The 17617-nt window shown below is 37.0% G+C and overlaps 1 protein-coding gene across 3 annotated transcripts in view; it reads left to right on the plus strand.

The window, feature by feature from the left end:
- EYS (eyes shut homolog) overlaps positions 1 to 17617 on the plus strand; it is a 724585-nt gene that overhangs the window by 227151 nt on the left and 479817 nt on the right. For all 3 annotated transcript variants that reach the window (XR_011725383.1, XM_071741624.1, XM_071741625.1), the window contains exons 19-20: positions 5223 to 5420; positions 7777 to 7898. Coding sequence is in view for 2 of the 3 variants with exons in the window: in XM_071741624.1 (XP_071597725.1) it covers positions 5223 to 5420; positions 7777 to 7898 (320 nt within the window). In the remaining variant the exon portion in view is untranslated. The remainder of the gene's footprint in view (positions 1 to 5222; positions 5421 to 7776; positions 7899 to 17617) is intronic.

Consider the following 17617-nt stretch of genomic DNA (forward strand, 5'->3'; position numbering starts at 1 on the left):
GTCAGTGGGGGCAGACAGTTTATAAACTGTTTCCCTAGCATAGCATGCCTTTCTGTCAATGACTGGGGAAGTAATATACCAGGAACTTACCATAGCTTAACAAAAAATAGGTGTGTTCAAATTAATCAGCTACAGTTAAACATTTAATATTTACATATTTGCACAAAAATTCTCTAACAAATATTTTACAAGAAAGAGAAAATGCAGAAGGAATGAATTCTGTATTCGTATTAAAATACTTTAATAAATAATTTTTTCATCTGTTTGCTGTTTGATTTATCCAAATAATTTTATTCATACATTTACAGCTTTGTGAAAAAATGCCAGTACAAGAGCTACAGCAGCAGTGCATTCATTGTAGTGACATGTTACCACCATTGCCTATTGCTACTGAAGCTTAATCTTTGTGTGCATATGCATTTTTCAAAGAAATTGGACTTTAAATCAGCCAGCCTTTCTTTCTTGTTTTCTCATTACTTATACTGATTAACATTTGTGGTCAGTTATTTAATATTAATTGATTTTCAGAATTGTGTTAAAATAATCACAGAGTCACAGAATTTTAGGGGTTGGAAGGGACCTCAAAAGATTATAAAGTCCAATGCCCCAGCCAGAGCAAGATCACCCAGTGTAGGTCACATAGGAACATGTCCAGGTGGACTTTGACTCTCTCCAGAGAAGACCAGAACTGGACACAATATTCCAGATGTGGCCTCACCAGGGCAGAATAGAGGGGGAGGAGGACCTCTCTCAGCCTACTAACCACATCCCTTCTAATACACCCCAGGATGCCGTTGGCCTTCTTGGCCACAAGGGCACATTGCTGGCTCATGGTCATCCTGTCCACCAGGACTCCCAGGTCCCTTTCCTCTGCACCTCTCTAACAGCTCAGTCCCCAACCTATTCTGGTACCTGGGGTTGTTCTTTCCCAGATGCAAGACTCTACCCTTGCTCTTATTGTATTTCATAAAATGTCTCCCTGCCCAACTCTCCAGCCTGTCCAGGTCTCACTCAATGGCAGCGCAGACTTCTGGTGTGTCAGCCACTCTTCCCAAGTTTTGTGTCATCAGCAAACTTGCGGACAGTGCACTCTATTCCCTCGCTCAGGTCACTGATGAATATATTGGAATAGTACTGGTCCAGTAGTGACCCCTGAGGAACTCCACTAAATACAGTGACTAAGACACTTGTCACATTAAAAACAACTCTCTGACTTCTTTCCTTTAACCAGGTCTATTCATACTGAAGGTTTTACATATCGAGTATTTCTAAAAATCTTTTCAGCAGCTGTATTTGAGGTAGTAAGAGTCATCTTCAGATGCTAAAAGTGAATTCAATAAACATGAATTTCTGAAGAAGAAATTTTTATCTGAAGTTCTTTGGAGGTCACTGGGTTTTGGAGGGACTCAGACCATGCAAAAGTTGTTCAGTTACTTTGGTCAGTGATAGATCTCTACACACACAATGTAGAAAGAGAAAGCAGAAGAAACCAAATATGCTGCTGAATCAGCAGAGAAAAATGTTTCAAATAAAAAAACCCAAAAAACAACAAACCCAACTTCAATATACTCCCAGACCTCTAGCTTCTATATATGATTTTTAAGATGTAATACTTTTCTGAAATATACAGTTAAGTCTTTAAACTTTTCCACAAGATATTGAAATCAAAATTGAAAATTTATTCACATTCATATGACAGCTTTGGCTACAGTCCCATTTATATTGGGCAAATATTTGAATATTACATAAACCTGTACCCTTCAGGACTTATGTCCTCACTGTTGTCCACAATAACTCTGTTATGCTCTCATCCAAAAAGTGGGTTATCTACCACTGGAGACAAATACTATAGTAGAGGATGATGCACTGATGCATCAGCACTGATGCACTGAGTATGACTTTTGCTTTATCTACCAGAAATGTCTGGCCCCACAGACACTTGGCATGGAGGACGATAGGCAGATCTGTTTACAGGTTCTTCTGTCAACAAAGAAGAAAAAGAAGTTCTGCATTACTAGCTCATCTGACAGTTCCACTTATGATTGTGAGCCAGGTGTTAGCTTTTTTCTTGTGCGTGTGAATTCCTGGAACCAGCAGGGTCATCACCCATGTCAAGCTGGTATGATACAAAGATGAAAACTTCAGGGCAAAGTCTCAATGTGCCATATGGCAGCTTTTGCTATGCAATTTAATTAATTCCAGATCTGAGACTGTTAGCTGCCTGTGGCAGGATCACCCTGCACCAGAGACACCACTGGTGATATAAAGACAGGGAACAACTTGTGCCATTCTTTTTCTCCTCTGTCAGTGTCACTACTGGAATCAGAGGGTTAGGTTCTGGTGTGTATTTTTTTTTAACCTCAGTTATGTTTCTATCTGTTGCTTTTGCTACTAGAATCCTTAAGAATTCAGCCCATAGATAACTTTGTCTTACATTAATGAATCAGTTCAACTAAAATTCCACTGACATTGTGGACAGTGCATTTCATTATTATGAAGAAGACCTATTCAAAGCTATGGTTAGGATTAGGGTTAGGGTATCATGTGATTACAGGTAGTGTAAAACAAAAGAAGGCAGCTAATGTGGAATAGGCCAACAAAATTTTGGATATAATGACAGTACAAGAAAAGAGGGAGATATGCAGGTTCACCAGTACTAAGTGTATAATAACTGTGTGCCTTACCATCCTCTCTTAAAGAAGAGTCCAAATCATTTTACTGACAACATATCTCAGTAAATATAAAAGTACATTTTCCAAGTTAAATTTAATTATGATTCAGTCTCATAAACACATTAATACTGAAGCTATCTGATGAATCTTTCTCATCCTTCCACCACAGCCTATAAATTTAATGAATATTAAGCTTTCAAACAAGTCACAGAATAACACAGAGTGGCACTGTAGCTTGAACTCAACCACTGTGTTGTAGTTAAAGTCTTGTTCTTCTGAAACCATAATAAAATATTCAGTGTATCCCTCCAGAATAAGCTGAATTAACCGATTCACTTTGCCCAAAATTAGATAAAAAAAACCTGTATGAATTACCTCTACTGTTGGTTAGCAGCAGGTCCACAAACTTAAATCCGACATATACTATAGGTAACCTGTAATGTTGGTGGGATAATTTTCAGGAATTCTTGTCTGAAATTTTGGCACTGAAAAGAAACTGAAAATTCTCAGCACTGTTACCCATCTCATGAACAGGGCTTACCCCCTGTACAGGGTGCAGGTGCCCAGGAATTGGCAAAGTGGGCTGGAGTCAGGGAAGCCTCTTTGAGCAGTGACTGGGGCTGCCCCATGCTGGACACAGCTGGTTCCAGATGGCTCCAGCTGAACCCCCCACAGGGCATGGCTGAGGCCTCCAGCCAAGGCGGTGGTGAAGATGGGAAAATGTGTATAAGGAAGGGCAAAACACCCCATAGGAAGTGGGGAGAAAGGAAAACTGTGAGAAACAACCCTGCAAGTGCTGAGGTGAGACAAGGAGGAGAGGAAGGAGGTGCTCCAGACACCAGAGCAGAAATTTGGCTGCAGTCTCAACAGAAGACTATGGTGGAACAGGCTCCCAGCAGGAATTATGGCCTGTAGCAGGTCCACACTGAAGGAGGTGAAAAGGGAAAGGGAACAGTGTAAGGGGGAAAGGGGAACTGTTATGGACTGACCACAAGACCTACTCCCCATTCTGCTGTGCTGGTTAGGGGTGGGGAGGATGCAGAGGAGTCTGGAGTGAAGAAGTGAAGTTTAGCCTGGGAAGAAGTGGGGTATGGTGGAAGGCACATTTAATTTTGTAATTTTTTTCCCCATCCTATTATTAATTGGCAATTAATTCAATCAGTTTTCCTCAAGTTGAGTAGTTTTGACTGTGACAGTAGTTAGTAAATTATGTCCCTATCTTTTTCTTGACCCACAAGGTTTTTTATTTTCTTTTCTCCATATGACCTGTTGAGGTAGTGTGAGAGTGGCTGGGCAAGGTCCGACCACCACAAGGTAACTGTATGGATTTGATTTTCCACATGACTACCCAATTGTAGTGTCAAATTGCCCATCACTACGTTAAGCTTGCAGCCTGTCTGGGGGAGAGTGGGGTTCTTGGAGCATGGAAAAGCTGCTCCATGAAGGACTGGCAGGACAGGGATAGCTAGGGCAAGAGCACTGAGGAAGTGGGTGGAAGACCTGTTGTACAGCAAACTTTGGGCAGCTCCTCGAGAAAGCATAGAATAGCAGCCCAGGTTCAGCAGTCACAGAAAAGCATTCGAGCCTAAAAGAGGCTCAGAGAGGCTTGTGCACAGTTTGTTTCATCCCCAAAAGCCACTGAGCTCTGTCTGAAACTAGGCTTGAAAGAACAGACTTGCCTTGAGCAACACTCAGGGTAAAGGGAGGCAGCTTTACAAACCCAAAGGCATTTGATCTCTGTTCTTTCTACCCTCATAATTTCAAATTTCACTACTATACTGGAAAACATAAATCAGTCTTGCTTATGTTCTAACAAGCTAAGAGAAACTTTAAAGAGCCTTTTAATCTCTTTTGATCTATGTATTGCAAATTAAAGATTTAGATGAGGGCATCTGTGCCCAAAGATCACCATCACACAGTTCCCTGATTTGTCCAGACAAATGTGCATAATCTGTAATACGCTACAGTGTTAGGAAAGAGTAGAAAGGGACTGTGTGGGATTTTCTGTTGTACAGAATTCTTATAAATGATGGGGCAGTTACTTGTTATTAAAGACACATAATTTCAGAAAAACAATTTGTGCGTAGTCACAATTTTTAAGCTGAATAATTATGCAAGGCTAGTTGCATTTCATTAACATTCAGGATTATGGGTTAATGTAAAAACCACTCATATTCTATCTGTGACAACAGGATATCAGCAAGAAATAACAGTAAGCTTCAAAACAAAAATCATTGATTATTTTTAAATAACCTGTTCAGACAATTTAGTACAGGGGTAAAAAAAAAGCTATGAACTATTTGAGATAGCTACTACTATTTTAAAGTACAGTATTATTTTATCAACAAAACAAATTAAATAGTCTGTTTTTTCTTTTTAATTCTACAAAGCAAATAGATGTTTCTGCACGGTAATATAAATCTGCATGTCTAAGACACTCCAACTCAATTTTAACCAATGATACAAAGAAAATCCAGCTCATAATAGGTAGCAGCTGTAGGGATATGTTCATTAGTTAAGTACTGACAGCTTTGCCTTTTTTCTTTTCAGGTCTGAACTGTGAGTTTAGGCCTTGTGAGGCCAGCAATCCCTGTGAGAATGGAGCTGTGTGCACAGAAGAAATGAATTTGGACGTTTTTCCCCTTGGATTCCAGTGCCAGTGTGTGAAGGGCTTTGCAGGTCCACGTTGTGAGATCAATATCAATGAGTGCAGTTCTAACCCTTGCCTCCATGGATACTGCTATGACAGTGAGTTCAGTCTGGTTACTCACTTTAATGTAGAGTAGTCTTTTTGTTGAAACGTCTGTAGCTGCTGAGCTGCTCTGGGGAGAACAGTGGATAATTTACTGAAATTTAGCTTGTCTGAAGCTCCACATCCAGTAACAGGAGGATTATTTTTGCCAAAATACCTCAACTCCTGGCACTGGGGTTTGTGTGTTCAGGGGTCAGAATTGCAGCTAATCAGGAATTTTAATGAGATTTGTGCTGTCTCTTCTGATACCTAAATTAGCCAAATATCTTGCATTGTGCATTCAATGAGAGAATATTCAGTCCAAAACACTGCATGAAAAATCGAAGTGATGCAAAATGGAGTGTCTGCTTACTATTAAGTGCTTCCTATCATGTAACTGTGTAACTTATACATTCACTGATACACTTAAAGATTTTTTTTTTATTATTAATTACTCTGCTATAATCTGTCTGGATTGGCAGGCTACATTTAGTAGCACCCATTAAGAATGGAGTATTTACTGTAAAGTTTTATGGGGCTTTTTCCATCTATCAGATAATTGGTAAAAAAGGGGAAATTTTCAGAGAATCTGATAATGGTGGCTGGAAAGCAGAAAGATGTCTGGTGGTCACTTAGTCAAGTTCACAGGAAGCTGCATTATCAATTATCAGCACTGCATATCAGTGCTCCAACAGAAGAGGATTTTTCTAGATGAGTTTTGAAAGCCTCTAAGGATGGACAGAAATTCCACAAACTCTTTGGGACAGCCATTTCCACTGATGCACTATTCTTGTGGTGTTCTTCACACTCCAATCCCATCTGAATCTCCTTTGCTGTAACTTTTGGCCATTGTTATATCATCTAAAACCACTAAGAGGAATTCAGTCCTGCAATCTGTGCATCTTCCCTTTAAAATGTTATATAGCCCTCTTAACTTTTAATCCTTCCATAAAGGGACGAATACAAAGCAACCCTAGATGACTCAGCTTTTCTTCAGAGGTCCCACACTTTAAGCATGAGCAAGTTTTATTTGTCATCTGCTAAGTCTCCTGTTTCCCATGTCCCTTTTAAAATGAGAATGATGACTTGAGAATTTCCCTGAAATTCAAAATTTTAACACAAATTTGCAGAGGAGCTAATCAGCTTACTGGTTTTAGATGAGTTCTTAAAGAAGTGCTGCTGAATTGCTGAATATATCATTGCCTAAAACTCCCCTAGCTTTAAAAAAGTCCTTTTTTCCAGTAAGCTTTGGGAATTCTATCTTTCCATTCATGAGAATAAAGTTAACAGCTTCATTTTTTACCTAGTAAAGACTATTTCCTAACAAGTTTACAGATGTTTTTATGTACTCCACCTTGTTTCAGAGATATTTTTAAACTGGAATTTGTGTGAGTTGCATTAAAGTTCTTCATGTTTACAAAGTGCCAAATCTTTTGGGGACAGCTTGTTTTTGTCATGCCTCTGGACTTGAATCATATCATGTGGGCATTTCAGTTCCTCTGCTCTATGTGGACTTGCTGCAGAAAGCTGCCGTCCTGAGAAAGCTGGAAGCTCTTAGCAGATGAATAATGCTCCTGCTCTGAAGGACTTTAAGGATTTAATGAATACAATAGCAGAACAGATTCCATTGTAAATCTCAGCGATAATGAAGAACCCAGGGACCTCTTTGAGGCTATAATAAACACAAGCCTGCAAGAAATGCAATTGTTACTGTCATGAGCTCCTTATGTGGACATAACACTCTAAAGATTCCTCTTCATACTGATCATTAATGAAGAAAAAAAGGAGAAATTCTTACCATTATCTTGTTAAGATAAAAATAAAGCATGGAAATACATCATAGGATGAGCTGCCAAATTCAACTCAAGCCAGTGTTGCATTAATATAGTTGCATAAAATGAAGCATTCCTTACCAAGAAAAAAAAAAAACCCAGCCCCAAAAAACCCCCAAACCAACAAACCAAACATTAAACTGCTCAATCTCATTTATTCACACTTTCAAATATAAATGTACTTTATAAATGATATTTTCAAACATCATGTACTTTGTGACAGCTTTTATATGAAAAATTACTCATTTGCTTATCAGATGTCATCACTTTTTCAAAAGGCAGTAGTGGTCCACTGACTTATAATTCTTACATCAAAATATTTGGATTTTTAACGTAAAATGCAGTAGATTAACCTGTTTTCATATTCTAAAAAAGCTCTTTCTTTCCATTTATTTCTATTTTGTAACATGCCTACATCTTTTAGATAGAGCCAGTCCAAATCTTTTCTAGATAGCAGTCATAACTGTAACTCACATAATTTTATTCCATGCAGTTGTTTTTCTAAAACTGTCATAGCACTAAAATTCTATCTCTGTTACAGTTGTCGATGGCTTCTATTGTTTGTGCAACCCAGGATATGCAGGACTGAAATGTGACCAGGACATTGATGACTGCATAGTCAACGTTTGTGAACACAATTCTACATGTGTTGATCTACATCTGGTTAGTACAAAATATTTTTAATTAAAATAATTTCTAAGTTTTTGTCATGAGATCCAAAGTAGTTCTATTGTGAGTTTTAAACCTCCCCTTAACCTAAACACCTGGCAAGCATTTTAGAATCATTCTTTCCATTCACATTTTTTCTCTTTATTTGTAATTAAGTAGGCAGCAGCAAAGATTAATGTTTTTATCATTTAAAAGCTGTTACTGGGTCACCACAGTTATTTGGGGAATTCAGAAAGAGTATTTGCAACTAAGTATGTTTATGGCCTCATAATAAGAGACAGAAATACTCACATTGATGACATTGTCTTCAAAGAGACTTAAAAAGTATCTGACCCCCAAAAATGGCTTTACTTCAAGTACTTCAGCATTTATTTTCACAATTATTCAGCTATATTAGTTCTTGAAACATGAAAAGTTTTAAAAATAACTTCTCAGAAATGAAAGAATTCTACCAACTAATTGCTTCATGGGAGGAAAGTGCATAAACTTTGGTACCAGAATTGGCCTGTGTTGACTGTCAGTCCCTTCAGAAATCTGTCAGCAATCAATTTGTTTTCAGTGTACTCAATAGGGACACTAGGACTACACAGTATGAATATTGTCCTTAAGAAACATTCAGGCTGTCAGAGAAATGGGAAGTGGTTAAAAAAAAATAAGTTGGCTTCTTTTTTACCACCTAGTTTCTCCCAGCATGTTTGTGAGAATATTGATTTGATTCAATGTTAGAGCAAGATGTAGAATTCAGACTAATATTGAGATGCCTAAATGCAGGTGTCTATATATGGTATTGGCTAAGCACCCACCAAAGATGTCAGAGAATGCATCAGCTCCCCATCTTGTAGATGTCCATTTTGGGTGACCTGCACAAGCCTGTTGGTACCAGTAGATAGCAATTACTATTTCATACTGAATACATGCCATCAGCTTAAAATCAGGTTAGGGAGGTCCAGAAAAAAAACAGCTTGTGCTTATAAGACCTGTACTGCCCTCTCCATCATGAGATTGTGTTATATACATAGGCATTCCAGGTACTATTCCTATATGCTTGTAGTGCTTTAAATGAGACTTAAACAACATACCCAAAATATGACATTCTCCAAAAATAAGACATCAGAAATGGACAAAATTATGGGGTCTCTATAAAAGAAACATTTTCTTTTACCAAGAATGTCTAAGATTCACTGCATTGTAATATTGATCCATGGGGACTTTTTCATTTGAGCAAAATTAAACCTGACAAAGAATGTTAGCTCACTGCAATTTTTAACACTGCTTTAGATTTTTCTTCATATGTCTTTCTATGTTTTGTGTTCTTGATTCAGTTATGTTGATTTTTGTCCTGCAGTGCCTATGTGTTTCTCATCTTCTATGTCACAGAGCTATGCCACTTTGTTTTAAATGACACAGCAAAACAGCAAGACCCACTGTTTTAGAGAAAGCCTGACATATAAAAAAAAATAAAATCTAATCTACATGAATTCATTTACAGAAAATGAAACTTAAGGGCAAGGTGTCATGTTAGACCCTGGATATGAAATTTCTTCAGACCTCAGTGGGTTTCTCAACCTAGTTCACCTGGGTTGTCAACATTTCAGTAAGCATTCATACTGAAATGTTAATTTTGATGATACATGTTAATGCACAGATAAAATCATCTGTCTTTTTTCATTAGAAACTGGTATTTTTGATGGTAATGTAATTATATGTTCAAAAAAAGGAAAATACAGAATGGTCTCTGTGAAACTTAAAAGTTAGTATCAGCATATTTTTTAGACAAGAAATAGGGAATTGCTAGTATTATTTTGCTTTATCAGTAGTAATTCATTACTATTCAATATTTACACTTCTTCCCTATTGTTCTCTATAGCATATTTGCTTAAACTAAAATTTCTGATATAATTTTATGGAAGAATTTTCATGTGGATCATCTTTTAAGTTGAATCCAGAAAGGGACAAAAAAAGCTTACTCACTAAGTGATTGCATTATTCAGTTTGTATGTTACTATATTATTCCACATGCAATATCTTTCTTATTGCATTCAGTATCAAAGACCACTGAATGTCTTCCATATCAAATGATACTGCTTTACAGCAAGATTCTGCAGTAATGGATAGAAAAAGGATAATGAATTACAGATATTCACAAAAAAGTGGAAATTTTTTTTTTTTTTTTTAACTAGAGCAGCTGTAAGAGAATAGATATTGAAAAAAACAATCCCCTAGAAAATGAGCTCTTAACATTTGAAGGGTCTCCTTCTCCCACCTTCTCCTTTAAAATCTAATAAACTGGAGACTGGGAGTCATTAAGTCATAATGAAGGAGGACTCAAAAAGACACAGAGAGAGATTTCAGGAGTTTTGTAATTTCTTAATCAAATACTATTTTCTTCCAAAGATAAATTACAGTAGCCTTATTATTAAAGTCAAGGTCTGAAGATCTCAATTTGAAAAGCAGTTTCAATATTCATTCTAACTGCAACATAGGCATCTTTCCTCTCTAGGCAATAGGTAGCATTAAGCAGTTGGACTGTGGGATGAGATGAGGATAGGTGAAGTACACAGCTGCATCAGCCGAAGGAGGCTCTAATTTTCTGAGAATTCCAGTCACCCAAGAGCTATTCTATAGCAAAACAAGCCTCTGCCAGTCATATTAAACCTCTGGTGGCTCAGGAATAATTGATTTGCTACCCCTATGCTAATACAAGTTGTGTTCTGCAGTCTAAAAGCTCAGATACCTTCAATGCATTTTTCTGACTCAAAGTGAGACAGTTATCATTGCCAGAATGCATATTCTTCCTCTGTAGTGTTGGTAATGTGGTATAATATAGAGCCTTAAAACTAAGTAGCTATGTTATCTTAGCGATGTGTCAGTAAAAAAAGGCACAAAAAATTACACTCAGGTAATAAGTTGACCCTAGCTGTCAGTTAAGCACCACACAGCCACTCACTCACTTTATCATTTCCATAGCATGGGACAAAGAATAAGAGCAAAAGTGAGAAAACTCGTGGTTTGAGATAGTTAATAATGAATAAGCAAAAGAAAAGGGAAGAAGAAAGAAAGATGAAAGCAAACCATGCAATGCAAAGGCAAATGCTCACCACCTTCCGCATGCACACTGGTGCCCAGACAGTTTTCAAGCAATGGCCACCTTCCCCAAACCCACCTCCTGTCCATCCTTATTACTGAACATGAGGTTTAGCTTATAGTATCTCTTTGGTTAGTTTGGGTCAGCTGTCCTGATTGCATCCTTGCCTAGCTTTTTGTGCACCACAGCCTACTCATTGAGGGGGCAGTGTGGGAAAAAGAAAAGGCTTTGATGCTATGTAAGCACTGTTCAGCAAATGCTGGTGTCTTATTAACACCAGTTTGGTCACAAATCCAAAAATACAGCATAATACAGGTTGTTATGAAGAAAATAAACTCCATAACAGCCAGACTTACTACAGAACTTAATTCTACAAAAGGACATTGGCTAACTTGACAGCAGGAATCACAAAAGCAGGGGTTTGTGATGCAGCTCCTGGTGTTTTAAAATATCTGATTTGGAAGATATGTCTGTAGAATATTCATGTAAGGTGTTTTTTTTAACTAGTCCAACCAAGGATGTGGTCCCCTTCGTTCTAATATAACCACTACTTCTAAATTACTAGAATGTATATTGCTACACATAATGGATTAGTCTACCTGTCCCTTAAGGTTTTTTTCCTATGATAGTGATTCTCAATACTGTGTAATTCCCACCGAGAAAGTACTTCCATTGCTAGCATGGGACACATTGTGAGCAGTCCCAAGAGGGTTAATAGCACAGTGTTCTACTTAACTAACTATATAGAGAAGCAGGAACACAGTAATTGTATTCTCAAGATTTTATCAGTGGAGTGCTCCAAAACTGTATGCTGAAATGTAAAGCCAAACGGTTATAACTGAGGACTCAAAAACCACTATGCCTGAGTTGCTTGGGTAATATTTGGGACATTTATAGTTTATTCATTTCCAAGGTATGTTCATATAGAAAGATGGCTGGGTTTTATTTTTTTTTTTTTTTTTATTTACACGTAATAACAAGAAAACATTATTAAGTAATTTTAAGAAAAAGTATTAAGTAGTGACAACCAGACATACAGAATTAACAGGTGAGTTTTAAAAAATAGAGAAGTTATCTTGCCAATCTATCAACTTCCATCTATCTTAAACAATATGTGACAAATTATAAAGTGCTTTTCTGTACAAGCGTTATGGAAATAGAAGTAATTTTTCCTATCACAACTAATCTGAGACACAAGTAAGAGGAGTGAACACTTAGAGTGGACACTTTCTTCATTAGGTCACCTATGTGAGCAAAAATTAAAAGCTGATACTGGTACTATTGGCACAGATACCTAACCTATATATCCCCAATCACTGGTCAGGTCAAACAGAAGTGTCGTCATGTTTTGTAGCGTGAGTATAAAAAACTTAAGATATTGAAAAAGGAGATAGATGCAGGAAGGTTGATCTGACACTAACTGCCCTTCATGAAATAATTATCTTTTCTTTTTTTATTTTTTTAAATTTTTTACTATGAAACATTCCTGATTAAGGTCTGTATAAGGAAGTGATTTTACTTTAAAGAAACGTTTGGCACATCCTCGGGTAAACAAGTGTGACTTGGATTTACATACATGCAGAAATAATTCAGTTGTTCATTGAAACAGATCGATTAAAATAATAGAAAGAGAGAAGTATAAAAAGGCTGAAGTGTTGCCTCTGCAAAAGGGAGAGGTACAGTTCCTCAGTAACTGAGGAAAAAAATATGGTGAAGCTCTCTGTATTCAGTGTATTAGTAATGAATAAAATTAGAACAAAACTGAAACATATACACAAAACCAAACCAAAACAAAAAGCTAGAAAACAGTAAGTGAACAACAAAAAATTTGTAATATTAATGTCTGGCTGTACTTATGGTAATTCTGAGTTTACACAGCAATTTGCAAATTCTTCTAAAACCCGTTGTAATAATTACTTCAAAGTATTTGTATCAAAACCCCCAACATAATAGTAGCTTCACAGAAGCTCTGACCTCAGTTCTTGCCTATATTGTTCTTTATGTTTTAATATAACACAAATTCTGTCACTTTAGTGTATATGCAGCAAATTGTAATAGATACTTCTTCAGAGCTACATTTCTGAAAGCAATGTAGTTACTACATAGAAAAGTACTTACTACTACAAGAAAAGTACTACTACAAGAAAAATACTTACTACATAGTAAATTAAAAAAAAAATAAACCAAGCCCATATCTTCCTGTTGCTGCATGATTTAAACCACAATTTTTTTCCCTTTAAAAAATTGTAATGTTATGAAAATGTGCTCCTTCAATACAATAACAACATTCACCCAATGTGAATCTAAGGAGGCAGTGATTACATGTTTGGTTTCTTGTTTTAAAGCACAGAAAAAAAAGAGTTAAAACAGGGTGAAAGTCAGTAATACAGGTATTTTAGGAACTTACATTTTGGGTTGTAGGGAAAGTTTTATGTGAAGGATGGAAAGGGAGTACTATTAATTATTTTTTTTACAGAAAAAAATATTCAGAGTTGACAGGAGGACTATTCCATGGATGATATTTCAAGAGCATAACATGCCAGTAGGTTGGCTCATTACATAAATTGTGAAAGGAGGTTTAATTGGAAGGAAATCTAGCATTGAGAAATAAAGTACGAAAGAATAGTTAGCTGTTAACAGTTTATGTTACTCAAAAAGCAATTACTCAGGTCTTCGGACTAATCTACGATAATTTCCTGAATTTGTCCTTGGCTTCCACTTCTCCCCATGTGTCAGACTCTCCAAAACTTGCAACTTATTTTAGGACATCCAGAGATACTCAGTGCATGGATAAGTAACTTAACCTTGGGTTCTGCCTCCTCCTCCTCTAGTTGAGGAAGGAAGGAGTTCTGATACATGAAATAAAATAATAAAATAAATAATCATAAGTGAGTAAAATAAATCTAAATAAAATTTAAAAATAATAATAAAATATTAATACAGGAATCAATGAAAAATTTCCATACCTCTGTGGAGTGGAAATTCTCTAAGGTCTTGGTAGACCAAACAACAGTAGCTCTGCCACTGAAATTGGTTTGAAATAGTACTTTGGTTTAAATAAAGGTCAGAACACATGCCTTGAGTAAAATACAGTATATAACAAGCAGTAAATTCAGGTTGTGTTGTACATTGCTTAGATTTCTGAACTGACTTGACTGAGAGAATCCACATGCTGAACTTTTCAATGTGCTGTTTGACAAATCAGATTTAGGTTACCAATTAAGCATCCTGAAAAATAGCTATACAGCAGCTGGAGTTGACTTAAGAAACCAGCAACCACAGCAGTACTTCTGCAAAGTACTACTGCTAATACAACTCACTGTAAATCTCATTGGCCATCCCTGATATATTTCATCTTCTACCTAGATTTTGTTAGGGAAAAAAAAAAAAAAAGTGTCTTCACAGTCTGTCAGTAGAAGTTTTTAGAAAGAGATAGAAAGAGAGAAAGAACTCCTTCCTTTGCCTTGTACCATTAGTTCTACATATCTACTAGTTTTAGTAGATACGGTACAGAACAGTAGATATAGCTGCACACAAGCTGAAAATTTAATCATTCTGATACTTACTCCTTTATGCTCTAGTAATCTGAGTCAAAGATATTGGAATGCACAAAATCATCTACTGATTTACTGACATAGGATAGTGTCTTTAATATTGATTTGTTGAACTATACATTGCTTGGATGAGGTGATTATGATGTCTTAAACCTTACTCATCTGCTAAAGTCAACAAACATCAGCATTCAGAGATTCACAGAATGTTATGGGTTGGCAGGGAGCTCTGAAGATCAACTCCAACCCCATTGCTGGAGCAGGATCATCTAAAGTAGATCACACATCCAGACAGGTTTTGAATGTCTCCAGAGACAGAGACACCACGGTCTGTCCATTCCAGTGCTCTGTTACCCTTTACTTCATTTTTCTATTTCTTACATTATTTTAAATACTTAAATTTATTTTTTTAAAAAGAAATTGCAGACATACATGAGAATTCTTACCTTTAATCAACAATGTCAGTACATACCATGGCAGTGAAGCCTTTCTATTGACTTTTTCATAAAGTGAGTTTGAAATGCTTGGTAGAACTGAATAAAACTGTTACAAACTGGAGGAAAGGGAGATTAAGAGGAAATTAAAGATGGGCTTTGCAGCAAGACTTGTGAACAGATGGCAGATCAGTGTGATAAAGATACAGGAAGGTGGTCCCAGATGGTGTGCTGTAAGTTCTGCCAGCAGCAAGGAGGCTGGACAGAGAAAATCAATGACAGAAGGGAAAGAATTGAAGAACTTCACAACATAAGGAACAGGCTGCAGAACTGTGGCCTGCTTGCAGAAAGCATAACCCTAAATTTGATTTTTACATGATATAGAGACTAACATTTTGTTTGATGTGGGATATGGAGTGTTGGTACCATCAAAAGCATTAAAAAACTGGCAGTGGTATTATAGAGACTTGGGACTACAGAGACTTCGTTGACTCATAAGGAAGAGAATTCTACAAAAGCGGATTTAGCTTCTGAGATGAGATATAGTAAATTCTCTGTATTTAGTAGATTTTTAGAGCAGAAGGTCATGGAAGGGTATGGGTCCACAAGGAAATTACTCTGAATTAAGTTAAATGGTGAAATTTATAGGTCATCAATCTTTGAAAACTACCCACATACATGTCTTTATCATACAGCACACAAGACTTAAGATTAAATTTGTTTTTTGATGATGAAGGATGACGAAGTAATCCATTTATTGTGGGATAATTCTGAGAATCAGGACAATTACTGAAAAGGAACTCTCTGTCTGTAATTTCACATTCCAGTTTTTACTGCAGTAAGTCATTGTCTCTAGAGTCAAGCCAGATGATTCTGGGTAGGAATTTTTAAGCCTCATCTATACTCAGTTCTGAGAACAGCATTGCTCTTTTTCTGGTGATATGCTTTTGTGAAATTTGTCATCCAATAATATAAGTATCTTGCAAATATTTAATTTAAAACACAGCTTCTGTTGGCTTCAGTTGCACACATTGAGTGTTCAGCAGTTCTGAAAATCACACCTTAAGATGAAAAATCAGAAAGAAAGAAAAGGAAACATTAATTTCTACCTATAAAAAATACTTGTTAGATTACACCAACTTCAACTTAAGTATGATTTATTTTCATTTCAATCAAAACCATAAAACTAACTTTGTGGTGTTCTTTAAGTGCAAGTGCACAAAGCCAGACGTATCTCCCTCTACTTCACCTATAGAGCAAACCATTTTCCTCGTGCTGTCTTCTGTACTGAATGAAGTGATGGAAAATTAATTCATTTAGGTAAAGACTTTTTCATGGTATATAGGTGGGGAGGAGCTAAATCTAACAAATCATAAACCAACCCCTCAGTTTTCTTACACCTGCATTTGACTTTTAGCATTTTTATATAAAATAAATGCAATCTATACAGATCAATGCATGGATAGGATTTTGTAAAGAAAACATTTTCTGTCATCTGTACAGTAGACATTTTTAACTCTTAATGTGAGCAGATACTACAACTATTTGCAGTATTTTCTGAAAAGCACTCAGCCCTACGTAAGCCCTGGCCTTGCTCTGCTCCCACCGAACCTGACAGAAAAATTGTTGTTGATTTCACAGTATCCACCAGCCAAGTCATCTTTTCATGTAATGGCAGACCCTTGATGTATATTAACCCTTGCCAAGCAAATCTTCAACCTTTATGAAAAAAAAACCAAAAAAAAGTAAAGAAAAAAAAAAAACCCTCAAAAAACTCCAGAATATTATTCATAAATTAACTTCTTCACAACTACTGTTACCTATTCCTATTAACTTCCAAATTCTGTGACTTGTCCTCCTTTAGATTTTAAAATTCTGTTTCAGGGATTCTGACTCAAAAATGGTAACTGAAAAGCCAGGCTCCTGGCATCCTTTCACCTTGAGTAAGAGGCTATAAAGGCACACAAGAATGGGCACTAACAGATAGTACTACAGATGAGACTGGACAGGAGACATTTTTAAGGCTGTGTGCATACCTAGAGTACTATGTGTATGGAAACCACCCCTGGGAGAACTGTACTTACTGAAAAGTGCTGAAATTCTCATTCTTCACAAATTCATTCTTCTGCATCAGAAAGCGCATGGCCAGCAGGAGTAGGGAAGTGATGGTGCCCCTGTGCTCAGCACTGGTGAGGCCACACCTCGAGTACTGTGTTCAGTTCTGGGCCTCTCACCAGAAGAAAGACACTGAGTTGCTGGAGCAGGTTCAGAGAAGGGCAAAGAAGTTGGGAAGGTTCTAGAGCACAAGTCCTGTGAGGAGAGGCTGAGGTAACTTGGATTGTGTAGCTTGGAGAAGAGAAGGCTGAGGGAAGACCTTATCTCTCTCCACAGCTACTTGAAAGGAGGCTGCATGAGGTGGCATGAGGTGTTGATCTCTTCTCCCAGGTAAATAAAGATGAGACAAAATGGCCTCCAGTTGTACCAGGGGGGACGTTCAGATTGGATATTAGTAAAAAATTGTCTACTGAACGAGTGGCCAAGCACAGAACGGGTGGTGGTGGAGTCATGGTCCCTGGAGTTATTAAAGCAACATGTAGATAAGGCACTTCAGAACATGTTGTGGTGCATGTGGTGATGGTTTTA

Source organism: Heliangelus exortis, chromosome 3 (assembly GCF_036169615.1).
Source record: "Heliangelus exortis chromosome 3, bHelExo1.hap1, whole genome shotgun sequence".
In the NCBI taxonomy this organism is placed as follows: Eukaryota; Metazoa; Chordata; class Aves; order Apodiformes; family Trochilidae; genus Heliangelus; species Heliangelus exortis.